This window comes from Mus musculus, chromosome 16 (assembly GCF_000001635.26).
Source record: "Mus musculus strain C57BL/6J chromosome 16, GRCm38.p6 C57BL/6J".
Lineage (NCBI taxonomy): Eukaryota > Metazoa > Chordata > Mammalia > Rodentia > Muridae > Mus > Mus musculus.
Window position 1 is genome coordinate 22,615,177 of NC_000082.6, and position 24,264 is coordinate 22,639,440.

General features: G+C 45.1%; 1 protein-coding gene across 7 annotated transcripts in view; it reads right to left on the minus strand.

Annotated features, from left to right (window-relative positions):
* The window catches only part of Dgkg (diacylglycerol kinase, gamma), a 190,735-nt gene that overhangs the window by 148,609 nt on the left and 17,862 nt on the right, over nucleotides 1–24,264 (minus strand). For all 7 annotated transcript variants that reach the window (XM_017316851.2, XM_017316850.2, XM_030248917.1 and 4 more), the window contains exon 2: nucleotides 7,019–7,260. In XM_017316851.2, the coding sequence (XP_017172340.1) occupies nucleotides 7,019–7,085 (67 nt within the window). In that variant the 5' untranslated portion in view covers nucleotides 7,086–7,260. The remainder of the gene's footprint in view (nucleotides 1–7,018; nucleotides 7,261–24,264) is intronic.

The following is a 24,264-nucleotide window of genomic DNA, read 5'->3' on the forward strand; positions in this document are numbered from 1 at the left end:
AGGCACTTGTCTTGTTAGCTTTCTATTGCTCTTGTAAAGACCATGACCAAAAGCAAGTTGGAGAGAAAAGGGTTCATTATTTGGCTTACACATCCTGATCGGCCATATCTTATGATTAAAGAAAGCCAGGGCTAGAACTCAAAGCAGGACTTCTGGAGGCAGGAGCTGAAGCAGAGGGGACTGAGGGCTGTTGCTTGCTGGCTTGCTCCTGGTGGCTTGCTCAGTTTGCTTTCATACACCACCCAGGACCCCCAGCCCAGAGGTGTTGGCCCTCTCACATCAATCACTAATCAAGCCATCTCCCCAGACTTACCTACAGGTATAATCTGACAGAGACATTTCTCTCAGTTGAGGTTCCCTCTTTGCAGATGACCCTAGCTTGTGTCAAGCTGGCATCAAATTAGCCAGGGCAGGGTTTTTATTGATCCACTACAACACTTCTCAAAAAGAGAAACAACCCAATTCTCAAATGTGGGGGACATTTCTTTCTCTTGATTTCCTCTGACACTTTCTGGCCATTTCTTTTCAGGAGATTTTTCTTTCCATGAGGAAGGAGTGGTTACAGCAAGAGGCATCCTAGAAACAACCCTTGTCTTATTTCAGGAATTATTGTGGGCCTAAGAGTGTAGCTCAGCAAAGACCTCCCTTGCCAACCCCTGCGTCATAGTGTCAGCAGAGACTCAGTGGATGTGAAGCTGCCTTTCTGAGTATAGCGAATAGGGCCATGCTGACAACAGTTCCCATTAGTTGTGGGTTGGTCAGAAGATGTGTGCTGTGCTAGTAACTGCAACAGTGACAGTTACTGATGCAACAATTATTCCTATGTTAGAGAAGGGGAAACAGAAGTTTGTTAAACTTGAGTGATTCTGTCAAGGGCACACGGAGCAAGTGTGTGTTCCTCTTGTTTTTTTTTTTTTTTTTCTGTTTAACTTATCTGAGTGATTATGTCATGGCTGTCTGCTTCATCCAGTAGATGAACGCTAAGTCAGGAGATATGACCCTTTAAAAGTCTAGGACTGTGGCTTTGAAATCTAGATGCATGTTAGAGTCAACTGGGAAATTCCTATATGTGCCAAAACCTGGTTTCAAGATCTGTTAACCCATCAGGATGCTCAGCAAAAATTATATTGGAGAATTTCCTAATTTATTAAAATATAAGCTGTGTGAGGTAACGACCATTTTTCTGCCTTCTGGTTATGTTCCTAGAAAAGAGGGCTACCTTGAGAAGTAACTGGTCTTGTTGGGCAATTATTGAAAATAAAAGCCCACAACTATGGCAAGCCTGAAGTTGCTATGTGTGCAGCAGACAACATCTATTGTTTAAGGGGCCAGTACCAAAGAACTCCACCCAGCAAGTCAAATTATCCAGCTGCTTGGCAAGGCTGGACTAAGTTCTGTATAAACAGACTGGCTAGGCCCTGAGCAGACAGATCCACTCCAAGTCAGGTGTGTAGATGATACAACTGCTTTAAGAAAAATTTCAAACCATGATTATTCTTTGTGTTTTGTGAGCTAAGAAAACTGGGACCTAAACTAAACATCTATTCCTAGCATTGAAGAAAAGTTAAAGACTATTTAAAAGACAAGAAATTGGCTCTGTTTCCAGAGCACTGGCTATGAGGCTGTGGGGCAGGGATGGTCTCTGTGAGAGCAAGCCGACCAACCAGAGACTTGTGTTGACAGCAGAAAATCAGCCTCACTACCTGGACCAGAAGCCCAACGTTTATAGGCTGTCTTTTCTCTGTGAACACTATGGTTAAACTTGGAACCAGAGCCCTGAAGTTTATAGGCTATCTTCTAGCTGTGAACACTATGGTTACACTTGGAATTGACCATGAGTCAACATTTCAAAAGTGAATATGAAAACCCAACTACAGAAGTGAAATTCAAAGGTGCCAAACTGGTATGGGGGGGGGGGGACACGGACTGAGGTTCTCACTCTGTAGATCTGGACCAAGGCCCATGATGACACCAGTTACCATCATATTGGATGCCCTCACCTTGGGTGAACCAACCTCCAGCAATGCCCAGTTGATGGGCTAACAGTTCAGGCTCACCCCTCACAACCTAGAAAAGACCATGAGGTGGAGGCCAGGAGGATAAATACCAAAACAACTGTAGGTAATTCCTGATTAAGGAGTGACAGTAATGGGGGACACCAAGAGAAGGCTGCGATGTACAAATAGTCCTTGCAATTCTTCCAAGGAGCCAAGAACAACCAAAGCAGGGTTTTCTGCAGGGGCTGGAAGAGAGAAGATGTTACCATAGTAATTCCAGTGCAAGGAGCCTATATAGTCACTTCACTGAGGAGGAATCAGACCACAGCGCAGGATGAGAGACATGCAGGGAAGGCTGGTGGTGGACCACTGACTTGTTTTTACACACATGTTCTCCTAACTATACCTCCTTACCCATTCACAGTTTGTTCCCAGCATGCAGCCCATAGACCAGAATAAAGCAGATGTTCAATGAAGTCTTATTGAAGGAATGATAACTGGAAAAGCAATCAGTTGGAGAGATCATGCCTGTCCCATGTGTCCTATATTCAGGGGGGGGGGAGATGAGAACCCAGGTTCTCAACCTTGGTTGCGTATTAAAATCATATGGAATGCTTCAGAAAATACCAATGACTGGGTCCCACACCTACAGATTATGATTGAATAGCCATTAGCCTAGGCAGAGAACTGGCAATATTCGGAGCCTTCCACATGATTTGGATGCACAGCCAAGACAGAGGCTGGCTGAAGCAGATCAGGTCTAACACTTCCAGGATCCTGTGGAAGTGATGGCTCAGCCGCAGAGCAGCACATAGTACAAACGTTAGAGAGTTTACAGAGAAGCGAAGAGAATTTTAACTGCTGTGAGAAAACGGTCAGAGGATGCTAAGCTTCCTGTTGCATCAGGACCGATCTGAATGACTGATGTAACTCACTCATGCGTTTGCATTGCTAGCAACATCCCCACTTTCCCCCTACGTAGCTTGGGTTCACAGACAAGTGAAGGTGCAGAGATGGAGTAGGCAACCTCTACCTTCTTATAACCCAAAGAGTGGTCCCTGGACTGACAGCATCATCTGCAAGCTTGTGAAGAATGCACAGGTTGCCTGCTGGGTCAGAATCTGCATTTGAACAGCTGTCTAGATGCAAGGGCTACTAAACTCTTATTATCATTATTCCAAAGACTTTTCTTCCTAGCCACACATTCTCTGAGACTATGTAGGCAGATTTTTGATCATTACGGAGGAAAAAGAGTCCAGCTGAGTTCAACGGGATGTAGGTGAGAAGACAGCCAGCTCCTCCCTTCTAAGTCAGAAGCAAGTAGTCCTGCAGGGCAGGACTGTGTGAGCATTTGATGATGTCACACACCCCGGGCCCTCCACCCCCCCATGCTCTGTATTCCAGACTGGCCTGAAATCAGCTATGTCTTCCAGACTGGCATTCATCTTGCTATCTTCCTGTAGCCACTTCCTGAGAGACAGGGCTACAGTTGGCTTTTATTTTGTAATAAAAATTTCTTAACAGCACAGTTCCTTCTCGATAAACTCTCTTCATGGTTGCCTCACAGTGAACTTACTCTCAACACAGACATGTGTTCCTGTGTGGTTGACTTCAGGTATAGACCCAAATCAATGTTTCCAGGAGCAGTTTTTAGATAGTGTCTCCTACCAGAAGGCCTCCGGAGAAGGTGTGAGTTTACGTAACACAAGTGGAGAACGCCTCTTCCCTAGCCCCACCCGTGAAAGAGCTCAGTTCCTGGGCTGTGTCCTTCATCATTTTGCTATTGTAAGGCTCCTGTTTATGTGGTTATGAGAGAGTGGTTGCTATGGCAATACGATCTGACTGAACAACACAATACATCTAAAACCAGTGAAGTGACTTTCTCAAGGTTTCCTCTAAGGATTAATCATTTTCCCAAGAATTTTATCTTTTTTTTCCCCTTTCCTGTTATAACGACATCAGAGCACCTCACCCAGTATCCCCTGCTGGGATTACAGGTGTGCATCAACATTCCCCACACATCCTGCACTCTGTTTGTTTGTTTGTTTAGTTTGTTTTGAGACAGGGTTTCTTTGTGCAGCCCTAACTGTCCTGGAACTCACTCTGTAAACCAGATTGGCATTGGACTCACAGAGATTCCCCTGCCTCTGCCTCCTGAGTGCTGGAATTAAAGGCGTGCGCTACCACGCCTGGCTTCCTGGGCTCTTCTTTAACCTGGCTATTTTTCTGGTTCTTCTGTCTCCTGACTCTTTCCTCCTGGGATCCCTAGCCCCAAACTTCTGCCTTCTTCTCTCTCCTAACTCTAATCTCTAAAGAGCCTTTATTCTTTCATTCCCCTCCCCCAGCTGCTGTTTCTACAGATCCCCAAGTCAGAGCTGCAGCCTAACCCGTGTTCCCACTCGTACCGCTATGTACAACACATCTCTCAGAAGAATCCCGACAAGGGGTCCTGGCTGGCTTTCTAGTTTTTTCTCCAACTCCTCCCACATTCTACAAGGCTCCCAGGCTGTGTCTAAGTGAAAGAATTGCATAGAGCATCCCTGCAGGGCAGGGCCGAGCCTTGCAAAGCCAGTGCCAACCTTCTTAAGACCTGCCACACACAGATATGATTGAGTGCCATCTCTTACTTGGTGAGGACAGGAGCTGCCTCTTCCTCTTTGTTGGATGTGTAAGTGGGTGGGCCATTGCCACCTTTATCCCCAGTATCCCCAACTGTCCCCACCAGCTCTGGGATCTCCTGTTTGACACACTCAGAGCTCAGTCTTTGTGGCACCTCCAGTTGGCTTCTTTTTGCTCTACATGTGTGGATTGATAACATTCCTGTCACAACTTCCTTCAAACCAGCTTTAATTCCCCACTCTAATCTTCTTCCTTAGCTCAGGCTAGATTTCACTGCCTGACTCCTGGCCTAGCAGCTGCAAACTGCTCTATAGACAGCCTCCAGATTCCAGGCTCTGTGACACCCCAACTTGTCCTGTGGCCCACAATTGACCTGAAAGGGTTGATGCTAGCCCATCCCTCCACCCCATCTCATCCTTCTATTCCTCCCTGCCTCAGACTTCTGCCTACCTCTCTATTCACCTCATTCATCTGGACCCTCTAGCCTTACTTAGAGGTCACTCAAGTAGATCCTCTCCTATGTCTTCAGTTTGGCTCCTGCTCATATGCTAAAGGTCCCACGCCTTATCATCTTAACATGGGACCTGATATAGGAAGACTGTAGACCTAAGCAGTTAAGATGAGGTCATGCTGGAGTGGATACTCCTAAGTCATTATACTGTATCCTTATAAAAGGGGCAAATTTGTATGTTTGTGTGCGCGAGCTCATGTGCATGCAAGCACACCCCCCTGCCCCACATACCATGGGAGGAGACTAAGGGAGAACATGGTTATCAACAAGCCATGGGCACAGCCTAGGAGAGGCCATTCCTTTTAGCCCACAGAAGAGCCAACTTGCCAATGCCTTAATTTTGGACTCAGGGCCTCCACAGCTTGGAGAAAATCAGTTTCTGTTGTTTAATCACCCACTCTGTGATACAGTTGTCTACCATGCCACTATCCCCTCTTTCAGTTCCCCATGCCTTTATATGCACTGTTAGCCAGTGGTACCAGAGAGCATTGTGCTTCCACTGTCTCTGAGCTGTGTTCTGCTTGTGTCTCGAGTACAGAGCTGACTCCTGAACAGGATTCTTCACCACACAGGATAGTGCTTACCTTTATGCTTCTTTTCACCTCTTGGAGAACAGGTTTAGTTAAATTGAATTTACTCTTGTTCCCAGTTAGCACTGCACAGTTTCTATAAACCCATGGAGGTTACAGAAGAGAACAGGGACCCATAATACCAGCACCAAAACTGACCAGTACACTATGGGGCGCTGGTTCATCTTGGGGAGCACAAGGAGTAACAGATCAGTGGGCTTGAATAAGAATGCAGGGTGTGTCTACTTTTTGTGTGTATGTCCATGTGTGTGCGTGTGTGTGTGTGTGTGTGTGTGTGTGTGTGTGTGTGTGTGTGTATGTATGTGCTTTCTCAGTCACACTCTATATTTTTAAGTCGAAGTTTGTCACTGAACCTTACTGATTCATCCAGACTGGCTGGCCAGCAGGTTCCAGAATCTTCCTTTATCTCTCTTTCCAGTGCTGGAATGTCAGGCACCTGCCACAGAACCTGAATTTTCTTTCTTTTTTTTTCCACAGGGTGCTAGGGACCCAAAATCAGGTCCTCTTGCTGAGCAGGCAGCGGCACCTTACAGCCTAAGTTATCACCCAGCCTCCGCTCCACTCCTCTCAAGGGAGGAGGTGGTGGCTTAGGGGTGGTGAGAGCTGTGACGTCACAGGGCCAAGAAGCAGAGGGAGACACTTGGTGGGTCCCTGACTTATGCAGACGAGGCTCTGCCTCAGCCCAAGTACATTCCTATCACCATTCAGGGTTAGGGGTGGCCTGTGGGAGACACATCTCATGCGTCTCGTAGTGAACGGTGTGACCTGATTCTGAAAGCGTTCCTGGGCACAGCAGAAGGGAAACTAAGAGTCTAGGCCTTCCTAGGACAAAGTCCAAAAGGAGGTATAAGCTAAGGGTTCAGCCTCTGATATCAAAACACGTGAGTGGGGCCAAGTCAGTGTCGTTGGAACAAGCTCACCACGCACCTGTTGTCCTGTAAAATTACACTTAAAGGAGCAACTGGCCGGGAATCCACTCATGATACTGTCAGGTGGGAAATACGGGCCTGGGAAGAAAGGGGCAGAACTCAGCCAAATACAGCTGCGGGTGCCGTAGTCCTTGCTGAGCCCACGATGGGTTTATAACCTGCCGTATTTTCTCCAGTGTGTACGCCAAATTCTCTGTCGAGCATAAGAGTGGTTGCATCTTTATATGGATGCAAACACTAATTCTGTGTTTACTAAGCAATTATATCCACCAGGCCTCTTTCTCCATGGCTTTACAGTAACTCTGCCCTCCGAGAATTAAGTCCCTGACAGAGATGAAACCCTCCCTTGGGTCTGTGAATGCCAACACTTACATTCAGAGTATTTCTGGAGTTGATCAAATTCTTCTGATGAGAGAGAGACCCATTGTTCTTCGCTCATCTTTCAGCCGAGTGTGATTGCCTTGAGACACAGATGGAGTTCTGGTCACCAGCGAGAAGCGGGGGGGGGGGGCCCAGCTCAGGGCCACACCTCTCGGCAGCTGGCGAAGGACTTCCGCTACTCCTCAGGTAACATTCCTGCTGCGGTCCAGCCAATCCTGAAATGCTGGCAATTCCTAAGTGAAAGCACAAAGGCCGTTGTAAATGAGTTGCCAGGGGAAAAACAAACCCCAACATGGTCTCTGCAAGACAGCAATGATTCTGTGTTTCTTGGGGGTGTGGTCTACCTTCTGAGAGATCTGGAGAGGGCCCAGAAGCCAGCACGTGGCAGCCCTGCTCCACTTCTGGCTGAATGTCAGACTGGCCCACTGACAGGATCTCCATACTTCTCACACCGGGGAAGCTGAAATGGCTTCCACAAAGGAGGTGTTAGGTTCCCAGAGGCACACAAAGAAAATACCCCTGGCTTTAGATGCCCCCAGAATCCTACTGGAACAGGAACCTGGTCAGCTGATTTGAAAGGGGAGCCTTCTCTCCCTTATTGATGTCCAGGTCCTACCACATGGCTTCTAACTTTGAGCTGTGGGCTGCTGTGGAAATTCAGATCAGCCCTTGGCTGGTGGCCTCTAGTTCGAGAGAAGTTCTCAGAGCTCAGAGCTACTAAGAGGATTTTGGGGGAGGGTCTGCCAGCCTCGGGGTGCAGGTGCTAGGAGGATGGACAAGGGCACAGAAGCCATTCCCTCCTAAACTTTCATATCATAGTTTATTTCATTAAATCAGTTTTGTGAGTGATAAAATTAGCCTAGCAGGCCAGGATCAGCATATAAAGAATGAAGCAGATTAGCATGGAGCGGAATAATGTTGAAAGTCACACCGTCACTGTAGCAAGCTGTTTCAGGCGACTTTCCCTTACCGTATACCTCTGCGTGCACGTGCACACATTTGCATGCTTTTATTCTGGGTCAAAGATAGAAACAAGTTGGTAGACCTTTGTCATAAAAGGAAGAGATGTAAAGAAACCATAAGCTGAGTTTTAATATAATAGAGTCTGAACTCTAGGTCTGACTTCAAGGATGTTCTGTGTGTGTGTGTGTGTGTGCGCGCGAGCGCGCGCACGCGCAGGGAAGGCTTTAGCAATGCTGAAAGGAGGTCCCAGAAGGGAGACGCGTGTAGGGTGCTTTACCGCAGTGTGTAGTCATGGCTGGTGCAGGGATGCCTGGTAGGAATGAATTACCAAAGCACTGAGATTCTAGCTCCACAAGAAAGGGCCGTGGGTGAGCCTGCGGCTAGGGAGTGAGATGTTTGCTTCTCTGGAAGCTTCATAGTGGTCTCTCTTCTAAGAAGCCCAGGTCTCCTCCTTAACCTGCATGCAGCCTGGATTTGTTTTCAAGGTCTTCTTAAGGTCACGAGTTGTCAATCCACACATCCTTCCTGGTTCTCCCTAGCTCTGATCTCTTTCTACACAGCTTGTTTCCTGGCAGGAAACCCTCCCCTTGAGCCTCTTATGTCTTCCTGAGAGTTCCCACCCTGTCTCCTTCATCTTCTTTTGCCATCTCTGAGCACTGGTGCTTCTCCTCCGCCCACCTCTGTTCCCCGTAGAACTTCATCCCTTCAGAGCTTCTGTGACTCCCTAGCACTGAGCCCTGTCCTCAATCTGGATCTGAGAAGTCAGAGATCTTCAGGTCCTGCACGTGGATACGACTCTCTAGTCACCCTTTGAGACTCCTATATGTCCCAAATTACCTTAGCCCAGCACCTGCTGGTCCCCACAAGCTTCTTCTCACCCAGAAGAGCCACAGGCTGAGGCCCAGTGGAAGCTTTCCACCTCCCTCCTGCCTAACCCAGCAGCAGCCCTGGACTGTGCCGTCCATCCCATGCTCTCTCCTGTCTACCACACAGTCCTCCGCCCAACCCCGGCCCACTCATCTCTTCCTGCTGGTCTCCCTGCATTGAATTGTGCTCTCTCTCTCCTAGTCCGCTCCTTCTCATGGCCAGCCAGATCACATCTCTCCTGCTCACAGAATTCTTCAGTTGTATTGCCTTTTCATTATTATGATGATTATTATCATTTTTCTGGTGACCTCTTTCTCTATGATCTAGTCCCGGATGATCATTTAGTCAAAAGCAAGCAATGACTTTTGACCTTGTCGTTTAACACACACTAGGGAATTGAACAATTACCCATGCTTCTCTTAGCAGACACTCATTTCACACTGTGTCATGTGTTTTAACACGCAACCTAGCCGAGTCCTTACATGAGCGTGTATGTTAAGAACTGTCATATTCATGCTCTAATAGATTCAATATACCCAAGAGATTATAGTGGAACCCGAAAATTCCTGTGGCCTGGTAACAGTCTAGTGTTCATATTGCACTAGCTCAATACGTTTCACACTTATCTGTAGTAAAGGCTGGATATATATATATATATATATATATATATATATATATATATATATATAAAGATTCGTTATACTGTCAGTGATAGGAAAGCATTGCACACAGTCACGTCCAGTACACAATGCTCTGTCAATAGAGATAATTAATGACTGTGCTACTGGAGAGGCTACTTAAGTAACTCACCTGCACTATTCAGCTTTGTGCCTGTGCTCTCTGCAACGTCTGCACAATGATGAAACTGTCTAAGATCTGAGTCCTCAGAACAAGTCCCCATAATTAAGTGACAGGCGACTGTGTTGCTGTCTCTATTTAATGGATGAGGACATTGAAACCAAGTGCTTAGTAAATAGGGTGAAGAGAAAGACAGCACCACAGACGACCGTTTAAGAACGCCTCTCCGAGCCGCTTGTGGCAGGCAGCGCATGCCTAGAACCCCAGAATCCAGAGGCTAAGGCAGGAGTGTGAGCATGAGGCTAGTCTGGGCTATCTACAGCAAAGCCCCGTCTCAAACAACACAGAACAGAAAACAAAGTAACATCTCCGTGGCTTAAGTACTCTACACACCTCAGAACCAGGGACTCCAAAGAGGGCTCAGAGACACACAGCAGGCTAGAAAAAGCTGACAGCAAACCAGACGACAAGGAACCTTGCCCCCCATGCTCTGCCTCCCATTAATTATTTTTTTAGACAGTTTTCTTGTTTCTTGAATTCTTTTTTTTTTCTTTTTGCAAATGAGAATAACTGGGGGGGGGGGAAGAATGTATGTGGTGTTATGATTGGGTCCACACACATACACCACTCCCTTCCAGTACAATGACCTGCAGATGCAGTGATATTCAATAAAAAACGATTGTTCTCAGCACACGCTATGAAAGGTAGGGTGAATGCTGGGGCTGCAAGGTTTGAGTCGGGGTGGGGCAGGCGGGCTGCAGAGCTGACTCAGCACTTGCAGCCAATCCTGGCAACTCTGTGATGAGATTGCTAACACTTGGCTGCCCTCCTGCCTTCCACAGATGCCTCTGCACATACACATAATTAATAAATCAACACAAATAAGTATAAAAAAAATAAAGGAAGTTTGAGTGGAGGTATCTTTCATAGCAAATAATAGTGCTCCCAGAAGTCATAGGATACTAGAGAAAATTCGGGGCCAGATGTGTGGGATCCCTCTTTCTTATGCATTTGTGGTCTGGGTGGCCATAGAAAACCCACCCTCCTCTCCTTGCCCAACCGCCCACACTCCTCTTGGTTGTCCACCAGAATTAGATGGTAAAACCCTACTGCTGAAGTCGCATGCTTTGGTTGAAGGACATAAAGAAATCAAGCTAGAGCTGAGCGAGGGGCTTCTTTTCTGCTGCCTAGCTCCCATGGTGCAAGGAAGGGCAATGCAGGCCTCCATGGGAGAACTGTCTCAGAAAGTCCTAGTGTTTTGTGGATTCCACAAACACTCTGCTAGGCCAGGTGTGCCCAGCGACACAGTACGGCCCACAGCTCGTAGGGTGGGAAGTAACCACTTCCTCATTGGACTTCAGGCTTGATTCAGAGGAGAGAATTCATGCCCAGTATTATAAACCTGGTCAAAATCCCCTGGCTGAGGAGGTCAGGTCTTCTGGGAAGAAATCTACTCTTATTGTTGCGTGAAATTAACATGCTGTCAAGCTGCCTTCTAAATTGTCATGTTGATACTGTAAGTTAGCAGTAGCTGAAGGAACTACTGTCAGGTAACGGCTGCTGAGGGAGAGAGAGTCTTCTTCTTCACTGGGGTTTCCTGGCAAGTTGCCCATGGTCCAGTAAATAACCCTCCACCTACCCTCATTCAAACAACTCTAATTAAACTCGGTGGTCATCAAAAAAAAAAAAAAAGTCATGAAAGTAAGACGAGACTTGTTGGTATGCAGGGTTCCAAGGGGCACAGGAAGAGATATGACAGGGTGATGTAGCCAAAATGAATCTTGTAAACAAATGTGTGAAATTGTCAATGAATAAATAAACATATAAAGCTAAAGTTCTTTACTTGTTGCCAACGCAACCTTAGCAGGATGGCGTAGGGATCAGCCGGCGGCAGTTGGGAGAAGGTTTCTAGTGAGCCTCAGGTTTCTGAACTTGACCTCATCCTGCTCCAGGCTATTGTAATCTTGTAACTGCTCATCAAAATTTTATACACTGGTTTCAGCACCCATGGATGAGTCTTGACTAGGTGATTATGATGATAATGACTTCATCATTTAATCATTCATGTTATATTAATCAACAGTCTATAGTAGGAAGAACTTATTTATATTAATGTATATATTTATATATGCTACATAGTAATATAGACTATAGTACATATTAGTATGGATAAATGTAACATATATAAATATATTTGTATAAGTAGTAAATCATTATACATTAAGTATAAATGTACATTGATTTAGGAAATAAACATTTTAATTATAGTCATAGGTACTTATTTCTCTCTGGGTTATAAAACACTGCTGTTTGGATTCTCAAATTGTCCCACATTTGAACAGTGGGAGCTCATTGCAAACGGTTCCTGTGTTTAAACATATAGCTGCATTCTTTGAGTATGATTTTAGTTTCTGGTGCCATAAACTTTTCGGGTTCATCTTGGTTTCATCAGCCCTGGTTCTCCATAGAGCCCTGATTCCTTTAAGTGGAAGATGTTTGAAAGCAAGGTTTGGACAGTAAGTATGTTCATTAAGCTTTGCCATTGTTTCTCCATTTCATCAAAGGCAGAGCTAAATAGATACATGCATGTCTGTCCATTTGTCTGCCTGTCCTGGTTAGTTTTTTCAAGTCAACTTGACATGTTGACTTGAAAGGAAAGGAAATATCAGTTAAGAAAGTGTCAGCACGACCATGGAGAGGACAGGGAGAATAAAGTGAATAAATAAATAAAGAGAGAGAGAGAGAGAGAATGTTACTTAGCAGTCACCACAGATTATTGTTCGTCCATGTATTTATTCCATACCTAGAAGGAAAATATTTTAAAATGTCTGTTCCATGTCAAAGGAATCTTTTTATAGTTGTAGTTTAATATACTTTATTGTCAACAAGTAACGTATTAAGGAAAAAGAGAAGAAAAATATCAACACCAGCATGCCTGTGGGTCATCTTCTTGATTAAGAACTGATGTTGAAGGGCTCAGCCCACTGCAGGCTCTCTGCCCCAGAGTGAATGATCCTAGGATGTGTAAGAAAGCCAGCTGAGCAAGCCACAGGGAGCAAGCCAGTGAGCAGCACTCCTCCACGCGTCTGCATCAGCTCCAGCCTCCAGGTTCCAGCCCTGACTTCCCTCAGTGGCGGAGTGTGGCCTAAGAGTTGTCAGATGAAATAAACCCTTTCTCCCCCACGTTGCTTTTGGTCATGGTGTTTTATCATAGCACTAGAACCCTGGATGTTTTGAATAAGAATTGTGGTTCTGTTCAGCTAGGGCTGAAGAGTCAGCTGTGATGAACAAGAAATCAACACCAGTGTGTGTGTGTGTGTGTGTGTGTGTGTGTGTGTGGGAAATCCGCTTTAATGAGAGAATTGATAACTGTCACCTGAAGACGAGGAGTCAGCATGGCTGAGAAGAGACAGGCATCACTGAGGTGAGACCTTCTGGGACTCTTCCCTCGGGATTAGCACACAGACACTGTGGTGCAGGGTGGCCAAGGCTGCATCTCATGCTGGCAACCAAACTTAGTAGCGTGTAAGGATGAGCCAGGTGGTATTGGTTTGGAAGTCATGGAGAGCAGCTGAAGCTTGGCACTGTGTGGCAGGGCTGGAGTTCCTGAGGTCAAGCAAGAGCCTTGGTGAAGGTGCAGACTCAACTGCAGTGAAGATCTCAAAAATAATGGTGATGCCAGTACCATAGCTACGGAATGGACAGCAGCAGCTATGGAATGGAGCTGGCTTGAACCTATGAGATAAGCAACGTGTGCTCTGGTGGGCAGAGAGGTGGTAGAGCTGCCCAGGCTCCTTAGAGCCCAGAGGATCAAGAGTGGTGCCCAGGTGTCAAGCACTGAACGTTTTTTCATGGTTGGAATTTGGTTTTGCTTTGCTTTGATTGCAACTGTGCCTCAGTTTTCTCCTGGCATGAGAAATGTGTCACTTATTTTTGATTTTATAGGTATCCACAAGTATGAGACTTCAGAATTTTGGAGAGTTTTTTTTTCTCTAAAGAAGCTGAACTTTGAAAGATTATAGGACATTTAAGATTATACTATGGATTATAAGACTGATATTAATAGAAGATCTTGACAAGAAGGGAAAGGTTGTGGTTGAATAGTAACGTTCTGCTGTGTGACACTGGTTAACCATCTGGCTTATTCTGTTGTCAACTGGCATAATCTAGAATTATCTGGCAAGGGATCCTCAACTGAGAGAAATGCCATTGGTGTGTAGGAAGCCTGGGGGGGGGGAGCATTTTCTTGTATTTCCTAGGTTGTAGAAGAAAGCAGGGTGAGCAAGCCATGAGGAGCGAGCCAGTAAGCAGAGTTCCTCCGTTGCTTCTGCATCAATCAGTCCCTGCCTCTTGATTCTTGCCCTGAGATCCTGCCCTGACCGGGTGGAGTGTGAGTTACAAGGTGAAACAACCCCCTTTCTCCTCGTTTCTCCTGATCATGGTGCTTCACTCCAGCAACAGAAACTCTAACGAAGGCGGCATCCGTCTGCCTACCACCAAAGTCACACTCAGGCCTCCAACTCTGGTCCCTCACGGTCCTTCCCTTTGTAGCCTTCTTTCATCTAAGACTTTAAGACTTTTCCCAACGGAATTTGTTTCCATCATCTAAAGTATACTAATTTGTTAAGTTTTAAAACACAAAAGCAATCCTTGTGTAATTGCTAGGTCTCACCTCTGTGGAAAACAGGGCTCATGACTTGTCTTTTGTTTTTGTTTGTTTGTTTGGTTGGTTTTGGTTTTTCGAGACAGGGTTTCTCTGTATAGCCCTGGCTGTCCTGGAACTCACTTTGTAGACCAGGCTGGCCTCGAACTCAGAAATCCACCTTCCTCTGCCTCCCAAGTGCTGGGATTAAAGGCGTGTGCCACCACCGCCTGGTGCTTCTTTTGTTTTTAATCAAACAAATCTCAAAAAATAGTTTTCCAAAATGGCTCTGAGCGAACCTGTCCCATTTCCACTACTTTCTGTCTGTCTTTGTCATTCCCTGTTTCTTTCCCAAGGAATCTTCTTTGGGCGGGGCAGGGGATGGGGGTGGGGGTTGTTCTAAGGGCTAAACTATATAAACTGCACCCGGAGAAGCCTGGCACCTTGATTCTGTCTGCTCTGTTCCTGCCCATCTCTCCCTCATCCAATTTCCACCTCCGTAAGTATTTCTCCTTTACCTACTTACTTATTTATTTTTTTGTGGGTTTAACTTTGCACAAGAGAGCAAGTGCAGAGATGTCTCATTTCCCCTTCTGACACAAAGGTTAGCCAGCACACTGGAGACTGTGGTCTGCACGTTGTGTTCACATAACGGTGTATCCTATGAATCACCCAGAATGTCTTTACAGAGAGCTTCCTCATTTAGAACCTGTGTGCCTAAAACTCTTCAGAGGACTCTCTCAACATCCAAGACAAAGGGCCAGCCTTGGAGTTCCAGAAGGCCCAGGAACCCATGAGAGCTACTCCCTGGCATTTTCATAAGTATGCTTCAGTCAAATCCACTTCTGTTACTTCCTGCCCTAGGCAAATGCCAGGGACACAATAGCACCTCCCAAACACAGGTTAGTGGATCGACAGGTCAGACCTTTCTCTGCTTTCCTTGGAAAACCTTTCATTACTTCCTTCCCATAGCAAACCAGTACTTGTCTGTCCAGTCCCAGTTTAAAAGGTCACTTATTCTCTAGAGTGTTTTGAATGCTCTTTCAACAGGTTATCCGCTCTCTCAGTTGTGTGCCATGGGAGACTGTGTTTTTATATCATAGGGGCACATGGGCCTGTGTGGAGATACACAGCCGAACAGCTCGTTACCACCCAGGCTGTCTGCAGAATGGTGCAGACATGCACAGAGAATTATAAGAGTGAAGGAGACTCACAGGTTCAGAAGTGTCCTGAAGGAGCCAATGCCTCTGTGTAAGGTGAAGGAAAGACATATTTACTGTAATGACAAGTGTTTGTGTTCTTGCTCTGGTTGCTCCGCTATGGCTGAGAACCTTGCTGCAGGGTGGAAGGCACTTCCGTGTTAGCGCTCGCCTCTAGGATGGATCCCACAGAGTACCCCCCACCCTGACCCCATGCCCTCTGCTCTTTGACAGGCCACAACTAGTTCACAATGGGCTGTTTCTCTCTATCAGTGCTCACTGCTCTCCCAGCACCAGCCCGGCCATTTCTCATCGACACTGCATTCTGGGGAAACATTCTTGTTCGACAGAATAAAATTTAGTAGGGTTTTCTAAATAAAACTCAGATTGGATATTGTCTGCCTTGGATGGGAGCAGTATTTTATGTCATTGAAGCTATGCCACTCTGAGCAATTGTTTCAGCTCCTGGGGCCTCGGTTTCCTTGTCTATAAAATGAGGGGGTGGGAATAATGGTTTCTAACGCATATTCTCGCTCTGCAGTTTTGTATACTGGTTCAAACTCTATTTGTTCTGTACAGATGTCAGCATGGGATTTATAAGTCAAAAGGAGATGGCAATTCAACACGTATTGAATTGCACCCCAGGTCTCTCTATTCATTGGAATGAATCAGCCATACCCAATTACTCAGGAACAAATACCTCTTCATCTCTCTTTCACTCTCCAAAAAACATCAATGCATGGATATGTCATCACTTTGGGGAGGCTTACTTATATAAATCTGATGGGTTATAACGAAGCCATAATGAGCCCATTTTTATAAGGGAAAAATGACTAGAGAGATAAGAATTTTTCTTTCTTCTCAGACTCTGAACAAGGTCAGATTTTGACGACGTCCTCCATTCTAGCTTTTTATCTTATTATTTTACTTTCAACCTTGACTCCTCCATGGCTGTCTTAGTTAGATTTTTCTAGTGCTGTAATAGAACATCATAACCAAAATCAACTTGGCAAGGAAAGAGTTTATTTTATTTCATAGCTTGTCATCCATCATACAGGGAAGTCAGGGCAGGGACTCCAGGCAGGAACCTGGAGGCAAAAACTGATGCAGAGGCCATGGAGGAGGGCTGCTTACAGACTTACTTCCCATGGCTTGTTCAGCCTGCTTTCTTGTTGAACCCAGAACCACCAGTCCAGGGATGATACCAACCACAGTGGGCTAGGCCCTCCCACATCAATCATCAATCAAGAATATGCCCCACAGTTTTGCCCACAGAACAATCTGGTGTGGACATTTTCTCAACTGAGGTTCCCACTTCCAAAATGACTATAGCTTGAGACAAGTTGACATAAAAATTAGCTAGTATATTAGCAATTCAGTTCAAATAGCTACTTTAAGAAGGTCCCTTAAAATGCTCAACCCAGGATGAAAATAGCATCTTTGTCCTTCATCAGCACCAGGAGTTTTTGTCTACTACAGTGCTTACCACACTGGATGAAATGAAACAAATATCTCTACCCCGCAAGAGTTTGAACTCCTTCAGGGAGGAAAAAAGCATCACCTGTTCACTTCAATAGTAAAATTGTTTATAATGTCATTTAGGAGTTACTGACCTTATAATAAAAATATGCATCCATACATAGTTTTATATTAAGATAATGAACTATAAACATGTAGGATATCAGGGCTATAAACTTGCAAAGTTATTTGTTAGGCTTACCTTGATAGTATATATCAAGGTAGCTATATATGTATCAGGTTATATGTATCAAGATGAGTAGTTGAATTGCCACTATGGTCACAGATTGGTATCACCCACTAACCACTTGTCCTTGTATTTTAGAGCCTTTGAAGTCTAGACTGTGCTTGTGACCTACTTGAACCACAAAGATACTGAAACAACATTGTGACTATCAGGTTGAAGCTTCGACCAGAGCCAGTGCCTTCCATTTGTCTTATTGAGGTTTCCAAACCTCCTTGGAAGAAGTTCAGCCACACATGGTTGGAGATAGCCCATAGAGACCACATGGGAAGACCACAGGGCAGGGCAAGGATTACCATCACAGAGAGAACCAAGGAACCCAGATGACGATGAAATCTGAAGACTCCAGTCACATCACTCACTGAATCACAAAAGCTGTCTTAGCCATGGTGCTGAGCATGTCAGGAGAGATGCCATCTTGGATTCTGTAGCTTTAACATGAACTGCATGGAGCAAAGACAACTGGTTCCTGCTATACCTTGCCTACATTCCCAGTGCATATCATTATGTGGATTAGTAAAGTGACTGTTGAGCCACTAAGTTTTGGGGTAGTTAGTTGCAGTCACAGATAACCAAACAGCTCTACAAGTTCTTCTGAATGAAAATTTCCCATGTATCTTCTCGGTATGGATTTGCATGGTTCATCTCAAACTGCAACTAGTTTGTGTCTTAAAACCTACTCACTGGAAAATCGTAGGCTAAAAATAACTTTGATGCAAATGTCACCACACGCAGTAGGGCTAACTGATTCACCTTCTCTGACTAAATGATACCTATGAAGCCAAGGGAGTTATAACTCCTAACTTAAAAGCAACCATATGAGTAGCTGAAAGCTACAAATGACTCAGAACAGAACTGACATTAAAATGATACCAGTGTGGTCTTCCCTCGGTCACAGGGTTTGAGGCATGTGTCAGTGTCGGGGCAGGAGCTCTGGAACCTTTAGACCAAGCTAACTTCACAGATAATTGAATTAGAGCTGCCAGGGAACTTAGTAATGAGCTAATTTGAGTTCATGAATAACAAATATGAGTAATATCTAAGAATTCATTTAGTAGTGCATCAACATAGAGCCCCAACACACACACACACACCCCACACACAAATTTTTGGAATTGCACACTACTCATAAAAATCCAGACCGAACTTCTTCCATTTGAGGATCATGTTGCATTCATTATATTTGTGGCATCAAGTAAAATGTGACATCTCCAGTATGGACCTTTCAACCTGAACCAAGCTGCCCAGGTGCAGGTTGGGATCCAAGGGCTGATCTGGTCTCCAGTAGAGCTTTTTATTGGCAGGTGCTTTTGGGTGGAAGTTGAGACTCCCAAGGGGATCCCTTTGAGAGTGTGTGTACCCCAAAGGCATCACAGTTTAAGGACTGGTCTTTAATTTATTTGTGAATCTGTTCAACAAACCATTTTAACAACAAATGATAATAGCTGCAGCCCCAGGACTAGCCTACTGCACACACTCTGCCTTTCTCATTCCATCTGTAGTCGTCAGGAAGCCCTGCACAAATGCCATTTTTATGCCTGTTTTAGAGCTATAGAGACCAATCAGAGTTCTCCCTCTAGTGAGAGACAAGACAGAACCTAGTCTGCTTACTTCAAGGTTTACCATCTCTCCTTTCTACCTCTGGGTGAATAGGTTTTGGGAACCCGAGCAGCTGGCCATGTGCAAGGTGCTGATGCCATCAATCAAGCCATGTTCAGAGATCCGTAACCGCATCTCCAAATGGAAAGGTAAACCAGAGGTGAAACCACAGCAGGCTTCCGGGGGGCTGCTACTAGTAAGGAGGAAAAACTACAGTACACATGACCATAAAAATGCAGTAGGATGCAAAATGTGCAGGAGGTAGGTGGGCAAAACATGAGATGCTAACACAGCCCTTGCATCTTGTCCTAGCAGGGAAACCTTGGATAGGGTCATGAATAGGAGCCACCTCAGGGAAAATTCTTCTCTAGATTCATATCTGGTGTCAAGGGAAACTTGTGTCCAAAGTGTCAAACATAAGTCTGATCTTGGATCTAGAGATGTCAGACATCAAGCCTTGGTTCACAACTCTGTGATTTGAAACAAGGTAGTCATAATTTCAAGATAGGCAAAACAGTGAGATTGATGTGTTTACAGGGTGTCAGTTTCATAGAGCTTGAGTTACAAGCAAGTTCTGCATCGATGGTTCTCAAAGTGTGGTCCCTATACCCACAGCAACAGCACTGCCTGGAAACTCGTTGGAAAAGAGAATCAGTGGGACTTAAAGGCCTTGAGAAATCCTGTGTCTTAGCAACATGTAGGTCTGTAAGCACGGCTTTCTACTGATGCAGTGGGCAGGGGTAAGAGGAAAAGCTGGGATGCCTGGCGCTAGTACTTCTCCCAAGGGCCCTGGGCAGATAGCCTGAGTCTCCCATGTCAGTCACATTTTCCTGATGGAGGAAAACATTACTGGAAGTGCAGGCTTCTAGATGGCCTGAAACCTGTCATTCTGCTATGCTTCTAAAATTCTCACTATGGCTTGTGTTACCTGTAGAAATTCCCTTCTTCTCCTATCTACATTTGTTTTTAATATGCCTTCTGTGACACTTTGTGACAAATATGTCACTTAGGAAGGTCACAGATTAGATAATAATGACTTCTTACTACAAAGTGAATAGACAAAAAACCTTCAAAGAGTCCCCAGAAGGCGAGAGAAATGGCAGCTCCATCAACTCTGGCAGCTCACTCATATGTGAGAAACAACTATTAAGGAAGAAACATTAAAAAAAAAAAGCTGTGAGCCTAAAGCATGAGGCTTCAGTAGGTAGAAAAGGAGATGGGGTTGTAAAAGCAGCAGGCAGCATGGTGTGATGTGCCGTGTGCGCTGCGTGTGCTACATGGACTGCGTGCAGTGCGTAAGGTTTGTGGCGCGTACGGTGTGTAAGGTGCTATGCAAGCGTCTGGGTTACAGCAGCAATTATACCAGAGCCATTCACATCTGGAGCAGTCGGCTGGGCTCCACAGATCAGGAGGAATTTTCGGTTGGTTCAGTACCACTCTCCCTCGTCCTTCTGTTGTCTCCATTCCTCTTCCTTTTCTCCTATTTTCAGTTCCCCACATCAACAGAAACAAATGACAACTGTTTATGTAGTCTATCGATTCTATAGTAATAGCTTCAAGACAATCTCATCAGGTGATCTTTACCTTGTGGTCAGTGGAGCCGTTTGATCAAACCTGCTTCTGTCTGAACACAAAGTTGTTCACACCCTCCCCGCCCCCCCCCCCCCACATCTATACTGGTTCTCACATCTACAGAGGTTATGATTGGCTTCCTTAGACCGTAAACTGCCTGGAGATGGATCTTCTGGCACAGCCCAGAAGCCCAAGATTTTGTTTACAAGATATAAAAAGGTGTTTCTTCTCCGAGCATCTTGGTAGAGCCAACAATGGACAGTCATGCAGGATTGATTCAGCACCATGGACAAGAAAACTCAGCGGTGCTGCCTCTCCTACCCCAGACACCACGTTCCTGTCTGGCTCAGTCTAGACACCCAAAGGTACCTAGAAATACCTTTATTTTATGCCAGGCCGTCCTAAACAGTTTGCACATTGCATTTGTTTGAGTGTAGGCAATCATCCTCTGAGAGTGACACGAGCACGCTCATTTTAAACATGGGAAAACGAACCCCATCATATTGGTGCCATTTTATAATCCCAGCGTTTGGAAAACTGAGGCAGGAAAATCATGTTCAAGGCCAGTCCAGGCTCTATTGTGATCTCCAGGCTAGCCTGCGTTAAACAATGAGGTCTTATCTCTAAAATCAAAGCCAACCAACCAACCAACCAAACAGACAAATAAAAAGATGGCAACACTAAAGCTCAGATGTTAGAAATGCCAGGTTAGGTCATGCAGTTGTTAATTGATGTATCCAAGGCTCCGAAGTCCACGAGGTCTGACCCTGGCGCTGCTCTTTGCCACTATGTCATGCAACAGAAAGATAACAGGCCCCTGATGTCACATGGCAGTGCTCCACAGGAGACAGCCATTGATAATGTGCAAACGTATAGGCAAGAAATTTACATATTGCCTTTTGAATAAACTACAAAATAAAAAGTGCTTCTCAGGTGATTCGTGAATCCCCTTTCAAAACGACAGCTGCAAGTGGGAAGGACGAACGTATTTACCCCCTAACTAGAGAGGGTGCTGAAGTGTGTCTTGGAGCTTTTGAGTCTTAATTTAAGTAGTTGAGCAGTTAGTTCCATTCTCTAGGCTTCAAGCTGCTCATCTGATAATGTCAGAGAGTGAATTAAATAATATTTAAAACACCTCTCAACAGTAACTTCACTCTCCTGGGATGTTAGTCACAATCTTGATGCCACTGTCTTAGGCTGGGAAGGCCATTCATTTTGTATTCATTTAAAATATACTTCATTGAGCAGAGACATGGCAACAAGATATTAAGGTCGCCTATCCAACTGTCAACAATTAAACAATTGCTTAACAATTAAAGGTAATAGCTTTGTTCAGAAAAAAAAGTAAGAAAACTACCACCGCTGATGTAGAGGTATATTAGCCAAATAGGACAGCCAGCTCTAGCCCCAAAGATGAATTTTCGCCAGATTTAGTTCTGTGGGCTTATCTTAAAGTATACAGGCGACAATAACGGCACAACCGCTGCAAGATTTCACACCAAGGATATTTGTGGCGGTGTTGTTTACAGTAGCCAAATTTCCAACAACGGGAAGCCGGCCATCTCAGGGTGACAAGCACGTTTGTTAAATATGTGCACGTTAAATACCCTGACATCACTGAGAAGCCTGCTCTAAAGATGCATGGAGGAGAACCTCATACAAACTACGAGCCAGCAAGCAAAAGTTATTTAAAATATTAAACTGAAAACAGTCTCAGTACTGACTGGAGTCCCACGTGGAAAGAAACATTTGTTCCCCACCTTGTTCCCTTGTGCCCCGGAAGGTTCTGGCTGCCAGTCCACTGCCTGCCTAACCTTTTCGGCAATTGCTTCAGCTGAGGAGGGACTTCCTTGTCTAAGACCATACCTCCTCCTGGGCAGTGCTGTGGAGGGTTGGGCTGTTGTTATGCATTGTAATGCTAATTTCTAGGTCTATGAGTGAATTCTGAGGGTTACAAGCTTTTGTTGTGCAAACCTTATTCCTTAATTTAAAACTATTGGTTAAATAAAATTGGCTATAGCCAGTTACTGCAGGGATTAGAGGTAGGTGGGTTTTCAGTTACTGGGTTGCAGGTGAAGAGAGGAGAGACCAGGAGGAGGAGGAGGAATGAGAAGAGGAGGAAGCCACCATGAGGGGAGATGGACCATGAGCACATGGCCAGGAGAAACAGCACATATCTGTGGTACACCACTGGGGAGGCAGCCAGGCCAGCAGTGAGAGGAGTAGATTAGGAGTTATTCCCCAGTAATTGTCAAAGCCAAACAAAATAACCATACTCTGAGACTCATTTATTTGTAATCTAGTCAGGGATAAGTTTAAATTGGTTGCACTACACAGCACATATACAATTGCTGACTGATACAAAGCTGTGTCGTATGAAGGTCTGGGCCATCTTCTCAATGGGAATAATGCCAGCTTGTCCCTTAGCCAAGCCCCCCCTCTCTCTTTCTCTCTCTCTATCTCCCTCCCTCTCTCTCTCTCTCTCTCTCTCCCTCTCCCTCCCTCTCCGTCTCCTTCTCCCTCTCTCTCTCTCTCTCTGTGTGTGTGTGTGTGTGTGTGTGTGTGTGTGTGTGTGTGAGTGTGTGTGCATGAAGGCCAGAGGTCAACACCAAGTGATTCTTCAGCCACTCTCCTTTTTATTTTTGGGACAAGATGTCTTATTGAACCTGGAGTATAATAATTTAGCAAGCCCCAGAGATCTTCTTGTCCCGACTTCCTCAGAGCTGGATTACAGGTACCTTTTATTATTTTTTTTAAGATTTATTTATTTATTATATGTAAGTACACTGTAGCTGTCTTCAGACACTCCAGAAGAGGGTGTCAGATCTTGTTACGGATGGTTGTGAGCCACCATGTGGTTGCGGGGATTTGAACTCGGGACCTTTGGAAGAACAGTCAGTGCTCTTAACCGCTGAGCCATCTCTCCAGCCCCTACAGGTACCTTTTATTTTTCTTTTGAGTGACAGAATCCAAACTCATGACCTTATTCTTATGCAGCAAGCACTTTGCTGACAACCATCTCCCCAGCCCACCCAAGAGCATTCCTCAGTGATGCTATTATGTTTCTGTCTGGAGACCTCCACCTAAGGCTCGGCATCAATCTCATCTCACAATATGGAAACTAAGAAAGACCTCCACACATTCTCAAGAAAGTGCATGCTTAAAAAGAAATTAAAAGCGTAGGAGCAATCTATATTGATTTGATAGATGTACAATTTACAGCAGTGCTTACAGGACACTTGCAGCCTTGAACAAATTTCTTAGAAAGCATGATAGATCAAAACCAATCTTACCCACATCCACCTACCCTATTATCCACCACACTAACGGACCACCTAGGCAACCATTCACCTATCTACCCACCCACCCACCCACCCATTTAAACAATAGCCCCACCAAAAAAGAATCAAGCCTCCAACTCATACACTAGGAAAATGAATGCAAAAGGAATTTAAACAGACTAAAAAGGGCTGCTATAAAGTCAGAAATAAATGACTTAGAAATGAAAAACAAGGGACTGGAGAGAGATCTCAGCAGTCAAGAACACTGGCTGCTCTCCCAGAGGACCCAGGTTCAAATCCCAGCACTCACATGGCAGTTCAGAACTGTCTGTAACTCTAGTTCCAGGTGATCTAGCATCTTCACGCAGCATACATGCAGGCAAAACACAAATGCACATATAATAAAAATATATCTTAAAAAAAATTTTAAAAACCAAAAGCTCCTCTTTTGTTGGCAGTGTTGCTTAATTTGAAACAACAACAATAACAACAACAACAACAAGAAAGCCTGCAAGTCTGGCTCAGTAAGGGAAGGTGACACATGGACACAACCC